This window comes from Rhipicephalus microplus, chromosome 7 (assembly GCF_043290135.1).
Source record: "Rhipicephalus microplus isolate Deutch F79 chromosome 7, USDA_Rmic, whole genome shotgun sequence".
Lineage (NCBI taxonomy): Eukaryota > Metazoa > Arthropoda > Arachnida > Ixodida > Ixodidae > Rhipicephalus > Rhipicephalus microplus.
In genome coordinates this window covers 64,932,689-64,940,798 of record NC_134706.1, presented here as the reverse complement: position 1 = coordinate 64,940,798, position 8,110 = coordinate 64,932,689, and the positions used below count along the sequence as shown (strand labels likewise).

The following is an 8,110-nucleotide window of genomic DNA, read 5'->3' as shown; positions in this document are numbered from 1 at the left end:
TGCGCGTCAGTTTTCAGTGTGCCCCTAACGGCGAATGTCAAAGACTTTGAGAAGGAACAGTGTGAGCAACGCAGCTCCCTCTGGGTAGTGTGCGGTGCCTACGGCGAGCGCGATAGCGACCTCCTCTGCCGTATCCACGTTGCGTGTGTTGATTGAAGCACTGGTTATACATTTGTGCGTATGGTCTACAAACGCAGCAACAAAACGGCGATAGTTTCAATAGCGTGCTACATCGACGAAGACCGCCACCTGACTGCGTCCATAAGCTAGGAGCATAACTTTGGCTCTACTGATTCTTCTACCTTTGCGGTGCTCAGGATGAATGTTTTTTGGCAATAGTGGTATTACGAGTTTAGTGCGGATTTCGCGTGGTATGTCGCATTCGATTTCATGCTGTGCATGGTAAGAAACGCCGAGACTGTCGAGAATTTGGCGACCTGCTTTTGTATTGCTCAAGCGCTCGTACTGCGAGATCTGGTGCGCTTCAATTATTTCTTCAAGCGTGCTATGAAGACCTAGTTTAAGGAATAATTCCGGGCTGGTACTGTGCCGAAGCCCTAGCGCCTGTTTGTAAGCTCGTCTGATGAATCCGTTGAGCTTAGTTTTTTCTGCCGCCAACCATCGATGGTAGGCAGCGACATAAGTAATGTGGCTGAGCACAAAGGTGTGGATAAGCCGGAGAATACTACACCCCTTCATGCTCTGATGTTTATTACTTATTCTCTTGATGAGTCTCATCGTTTGCGCGACTTTGCCTTCTAATTTGCGAATTGTCTCATCATTTGTGCCTTTGCTTTCAACCAGAAGTCCTAAAACCCGTATTTTATCGACTGTCGGTATGACGCGTCCGTCGGCTGTCTTCAGGGTAATGTCAGTGTATGAGCTTTATAGGACTATACTGTGTGGGTGGTCTGCCTCTGAGTGTGGGGCGGTATATGAGAGGAGTTCGGACTTCTCCACTGAACAAGAAAGCCCTGTTCCGCGTAGGTATTGTTGCACTACCTTTACCGCTTCTTGTGGCTGTTCTTTAGAGCCGTCGCTGCCATCCCATGTCCAGAGGGTAATACCGTCGGCATAGATGCTGTGATGAAGCCCGGGAATCACGAACAGCTTTGAGGGTGAACCGAGGAAAGCTAATTTCAATAACATAGGACATATCACGGAGCCCTGTGGAGTTCCTGCGCTTCCTGTGGGTATCTCAGATGATGTGAGTGCACCCGCTTTGACTACAGCTTGTGGGTTCGTAAGGAAGTCGCGAATATAGCTATACGTTCGAGTTTCGAGATTCAAGGCGTTAACCTGTCGGAGTATTGTACCGTGTGTAACGTTATAGAATGGTTTCTTAAGATCTAAACCTAGCATAGCTTTGGTTAAGCAGTTCATGATTTGGGGCTTCAATTGAAGCATAGCGTCCTGGCATGAAAGGTGCTTTCAGAAACGCTAACATAATGCACGAGAGAACGTCATTGTTTTCAAGGTAATCTGTTAGTTGAGCTAAGAAGGCGTGCACCATGGGTTTGCCTGCGCAGGAAGTTAGAGAGATGGGTCTCAGGTTGTGAATGCTCAGTGGCATCCCCGGTTTGGGGATAAGAATAATCTTGGCAACTTTTCATTGAGGGGTCAAACGTCCTGTATAGTCCAGCATGCGTTAATGTAATCCGTAAGGCGACTGAAAAACAAAAACAAAACGCCAGGCCATTGTGCGGAACGCGCAGCACAGTCACGGCCAAAAGCTAGAAGAGCGGCTTTTCAGAGCCCTTTTTAAACACTATTTGGGTAACTGCTACAAGCACACTTGCAGGGTACCCACTACGCCATAAATAATAATACCTTTTGCGTTATAGGGAGGCATACACTACGGTATCCTTCGACATTTGGGGGGGGGGGGGGGGAGAAGCGTAGTACCCGCTTCACACTTGCAACAAATTCTGCGCAATATTACGATTCTGTGGCTGACGACTATGAAGCATTATGCCTAAAGCTTTTGTAATGGGTTAAAGCATTCGACGGCCCACTCGTTACGCAATACGCATTGTGTGACGCCTGGTTGTTCCTTTATCGTTCTAAAACGCTTTATGAGTCATATTAACGCGATTCATTTCCCGATGTCAAGCCTGCCTAAGGCCAGTTTGCAACGGACTTTCAATAACCAGCGTGGTTCTGTAACAGTGGCATATCATACATGTTGATGCTGCTAAGTATACACCTTTTCACAGGAGGGAAAAAAACACCGCAGCGATGGGCTGCGCGCGGGAGTACAAAGGCTAAGGGCAGCCTTGTCAGTGCATTTTTGAAAATGCCAATTCGCTCAGCCCAAAAAGGAGGACTATGGCTGCGGCCAAGGAGGCGTTTTTGAAAAGGTGTTTACACGCTAATTAGAAATTATGCATATCAGAGTGCCCATTGACGCTAACGCGCGCTCTGTCAGCTAAAACTGCATTGAAAGTATACCTTACACAAGATATACATTTAATGCACGTTAAGAAAGGCCGGAATGGTTCCCTGCACTGAACGAACTTGTAGCGCTAAAGCGCTTTTAAAGACAACTTGCCAAACTTGCAAATGTGATTAGCGGTTTTCGTGGATTGTTAAGGGCTTCTTGTTAATGTGTGCTCGTTTTATTTTGTGTTCATGATGTACCTTCTCATGAATGAAGAAAAAAAAAGAAAACCGGCGTGCTTCTGTGGTTACTAGAATACTGGGCTAACACACAGGGGACCCAGGTTCGAATTCAATCATGTCCTTGGTGTTTGTATTTACTTAGTTTTTTTTCTTATTTTCTTACTTTGCGTGATAGTGATTACGGACAACTACGGTATATATATATATATATATATATATATATATATATATATATATATATATATATATATATATATATATATATATATATATATATATATATATATATATATATATATATATATATATATATATATATATATAGTGGGCACGGCGGCGTCGTAAGAGTGGGCACGGCGGCGTCGTAAAGATGCAGCCTTCAAACCCGTTCCTGTTTATCCCGCAGTTTGGAACCCTGCTGCTTCTTCTAGGCCTTTCTGCAGCATGTGCGGAGCGACAACCAATGCTTCGACCTACTTTCAACGGCGATATGGATCTGCTGATAAACCCAGCCTCAACTGACGAACGCTACCGGTCCTTCAACGATGGCGCTGGTGTTACATCGTCAGAGCCTCTGGGATCACCGATGACGTCACCATGTAACGATCCTTTAAAAGACAGCGCTTACGGCACAATCGGCAGTGGGCACGGCGGCGTCGTAAAGATGCAGCCTTCAAACCCGTTCCTGTTTATCCCGCAGGTGAGCAGACGCTATGACAAGTCTTTTCGCAGTAACGATGTCTGCCTAATTCTGCTGCCGTGCCCACGGTCGCTTCGTGAAGCCTTTTGTAAACTGATTGTTTCCTTGCGCTGGTTGCTACTGTTGAGCGGAGATGTTGAGTTGAACCCAGGCCCTGCACTAGACGCCATAGCCGAACAGCTAAAGCAAATTGCAGGAGACATTCAAGATATTAAGAAAGAAAAATCCGCAACAAACACCAGACTTGACGCGATTGACAAAAAACTTGAAAAGATAACTGGCCTTGAAAAACAGGTCACTGAGTGCAATAAACGAATATCTAACTTAGAAAAAAACCTAAAGGCTATGCAAATGAAAGTGGATGATCTAGAAAACCGGAGCCGTCGGTCCAACCTTGTCATTTACGGTGCTGAAGAACAACAAAATGAATCGCCAGACATGCTTGTCGAGTTGGTCGAAAAGAAGATTTTAGATGGTGTGCTACAGATAAAAACCAAGGGAATCGAAATAATCCACCGTCTAGGAAAAAAGAAGCCAGTTGGTATATCTAGACCCAGACCCATTATTCTAAGACTACTCGATCATCGAGACAAAGTTTCAATCCTCAGACAGTGTTCAAAGCTGAAAGGCTCAGGTTTCTCTATCAGTGAAGACTTTTCTCGTAATACTCGGGACATTAGAAAGAAACTGTGGGATCGAACGAAAGAACACCGGGACAGGCAAGAAAGGGTGTCACTGGTGCGCGATAAAGTGCGAATCAACGGTCAACTTTTTGCTTGGGATAGTGAACGAGAAGATATATATGCAGTGAAAAAAAACGAAGTTGGCATAGAAAAAAGAGTCACTCGAAGTCGACAGAAGTAACCCTGTTGAATGTGAACGCACGTAGTCTTGTAAATAAAGTAGATCAATTCGAAGCTCTCCTTCTAGAAATTAAACCTGACATAGTTGCTGTCACGGAAACATGGCTGTACTCGGACATCCTAGACCATGAGGTCACGCCGCCAGGTTATGTGATTGTGCGCAAAGATAGAGAGACTAGAGGAGGGGGCGTGGCACTTTTTTTCAAGAAGGAATTGCGCTACTCTGTCTTACCGGGCAACTCTAGCATTGAAGCGGTATGGTGCAAAGTGCAGCTGCAAAGGGGCTGTGTATTTGTTGGAGTTATTTACCGACCACCTAATGCTGAGACAAGTTATCTGGAACTTCTTCTGGATTATATGCACGATCACGTGACGGGTGGTATGATCATCATGGCTGGAGATCTCAATCTGCCTGAAATAGAATGGTCATCAAAAAAAGTGCGAAGTGCTGCAAATGACGTCATATTAGATATGTTGTTCAATTTTAACCTCGAACAACTGGTGCGCGTCCCCACACGTGTACAGGGCGTATCCAGCTCTATTCTAGATGTTGTGCTCGTTAGTGATCATTTTCCAGAAGACCAGGCGCGCATCGAAATCTTAGACGGAATATCTGATCACAACTCAGTCCTATGCACACTGCCTCTATCTGGTCTTTCTAGAATCCATAGCCCCGATAGACACGTTCTTGCCTTTAACAGAGCAGACGACGCAGCAATAATAACATATCTTAATCACGAATTCCTTGCCTTCTATGATCTTTGCATGGACAAAAATTTATCAATGGATCACATATGGTTACAATTCAAGGCACGTGTCATTCATTGCATTGAGAACTTTGTCCCCACACAGCGAAAAATTACAAGAAAGCATAATGCCTGGATCACACGTGACATAATTCATATAAAACGTAAAATCAGTAGGCTGAGGAAAGCTAGGAGGTCTAGCTCACGAGCTGGCTACACCGCTCAGATCGCCACTTTATCAAGAACACTGAAAAGCAAAGTACGCTCTTCAAAAATTCACTATTTTGGTACCACGCTAGCAAAATTCATCAAAACCTCGCCAGGAAAATTTTGGCGCTATGTAAGTGGCAAACACAGTGGCCAAAACGCCTCCCCCTCGATAGACACAAAAGATAAGGCAGACAATTTCAACCGCTACTTTCAGTCCGTCTTTACGATCGATAATGGGCTAGTGCATCATCCCGAGATTAGGCCTCCCACTGACAAGAAGTTATCTAAAACTCCGGAAATAACTGAAAGCGGTATACTAAATCTGCTGTTAAACCTCGATGATAAAAAGAGTTGTGGTCCAGATGGGATACCGAACGCTTTTCTCAAACGGTATGCGGAACCGGTTAGTAAGTACCTGCGCTTACTATTTACAAAATCTATTCAAGATTCGCAGATTCCCTCTGAATGGAAACTTGCAAAAATAATCCCTGTGCATAAATCTGGGGACAAATCGACTCCATCAAACTACAGGCCCATTTCCTTAACTTGCACTAGCTGTAAGCTACTCGAGCACATTATCCTTAAATTCATTACAAAGTTTGTCGAAGAAAATAACCTATTACACCCCAACCAACACGGTTTTCGGAGAGGCCTATCGACCGTAACGCAACTAGCTGAAACAATTCACGATCTCGCCGAAGCCATTAATCAACACTCCCAAATTGATATAATCTTTATGAATTTTTCAAAAGCGTTCGACCGGGTTTCCCATGAAAAGCTAGTTTTCCAGCTGGTTTGCAAACTCGGGGATGGGCCAGTGACCCGTTGGATATCCAACTATTTGTCCGGTCGCCAACAATTTGTACACTGCAGTGATCACGTCTCTGACACATTAAACGTTACGTCCGGTGTTCCTCAGGGATCCGTCTTGGCACCGATATTATTTCTTCTATTCATAAACGATCTAACAGTCAACATTAACGCAAACATAAGGCTTTTTGCAGACGACTGCATATTGTACAAACAGGTTAAAAGCTCCAGAGACCAAACTGAACTGAACGATGCCCTGAACGACGTTGTACGATGGTGTTCTAACTGGCAAATGGTGATTAATTCTGACAAAACAGTCGCCATGCAAGTAACAAAAAAGAAATCACGTCTACCTTTCCATTACGGTTACAACAGCATCGTGCTACGAAATGTAAGCCAGTATAAATATCTTGGTGTGACTATAACTTCCGATCTCAGTTGGACAGTACACCTAGAAGACATAGCCGAGAAAGCCTTAAAAAAATTATTCTTCCTTAAGCGGACGCTGCGCCACGCTGACCGCGACACTAAGCTTCTAGCATACGTCACACTTGTCAGACCAATCTTGGAGTATGCGAGCATAATCTGGTTTCCATTCACGGATAGTGGTATCAGCACGCTTGAAAGAGTGCAGCGCAAAGCGATTAGATTTATTTTTAACCGGTATCGTCGCCTCGACTCCCCAACACAATTACTACGCCACGCAGATTTGCCGACACTCGAAAGTCGAGCAAAAATTCATCGCCTAAAGTTCTTATACCTGTTATTGCACAACTGTCTTAAAATAGACCACGCTAAATACGTGAAAACCAAGACAACAAGGCAAACACGTCACACACATGATCACACACTCCAAGAGTACTCTTGCAACAATAACACATTCTATTATTCTTTTTTTCCTAGATGCATCCGAGAATGGAATGCTCTTGACCGACTTATAGCCGAACAGCGTACAGTTGATGACTTTCTAGCAATGTTGCAAAATACACATAGCACTTAATCATAACGCTGATTACATAGTATGTATTGTATTTTCATTTCCTTGTGTACTTCCTTGAATTGACTTGCTTGCCAACATTTGTATTTGCACCAACTTTTACAGCTATGATTTATTATCCTTCTTTTCTTTTCTACGGGTGTAAAATATGTTTAATGCGCCCACTACCACTTTAACTCGTACATGCAGCCTCCTTAATTTGAACTTGTTGAGAAAGGCTGCTCGGTCCAAAATTGATTGTTACTATTGATGTGAATGTTTTCTGTTTTTCTTTTGTTCCCCTTCGCTCCCACTCCTGTAATAACCCTGCAAAGGGTTAACAGTATGTGAAAATAAATAAATAAATAAATATATATATATATATACACAGATATCTGTGAATTGATAATAATGGTCCCGCCACGGTGGTCTAGTGGCTAAGGTACTCAGCTGCTGACCCACAGGTCGCGGGATCAAATCCCGGCTGTGGCGGCTGCATTTCTGATGGAGACGGAAATGTTGTTGGCCCGCGTGCTCGGATTTGGGTGCACGTTAAAGAACCCCAGGTAGTCGGATTTTCCGGAGCCCTCCACTACGGCGTCTCTCATAATCATACGGTGGTTTTGGGACGTTAAACCCCACATATCAATCACTTGATAATAATGGTCATGTGTGATGCATAAATATATATAGTTATTCAAAGATAAAACAATTGTCATTTATTGTCAGTAGAAAAGACGGGTTATAAATAATCTCAAGGCTTTCCATATTGCCAGCTGGAAGATTTTTTTTTCTTTCGTTCCTGTATAACCCCATTTGACGTGAAAGCAACCATGTCGGCCTTTAGATAGAAGATAGGAAGTGACAAGGTGAGGGGCGAAGGTTATGACGTCAGGCCGGGGGTCGCATGTTTCCGTCCCTTGCTTTAACTGATTAGGAAGGCGTTCATCTAACCCCCTCCCCTTTTTTTTTATTATCCCACCGAGTGCGCTCGTATGCCTGCGGCATACTGATACGTTACGTCCATTAGTGAGACGCTCCGGAACGATATCAACCGATGCCAGGAGCAAAGATGTTTACCGTGTGCACAAAACTTGCAGCAGATGAGCAGGGAATGCGAACGTCAGTGAAATTAAGACTGCGACGATAACTCGTCCGGTCGGGAAGGCTAGTGGTCAGGAAT

The 8,110-nt window shown here is 44.0% G+C and overlaps 1 protein-coding gene across 1 annotated transcript; it reads left to right on the top strand.

Moving 5' to 3' along the window:
• Positions 1 to 3,035: 3,035 nt before the first annotated feature.
• On the top strand, positions 3,036 to 7,308 carry LOC142767489 (uncharacterized). Its single transcript, XM_075869227.1, has one exon. It carries the CDS (start codon positions 3,086 to 3,088, stop codon positions 4,184 to 4,186), a length of 1,101 nt encoding a protein of 366 aa, XP_075725342.1. The 5' UTR covers positions 3,036 to 3,085; the 3' UTR covers positions 4,187 to 7,308.
• Positions 7,309 to 8,110: the final 802 nt, after the last annotated feature.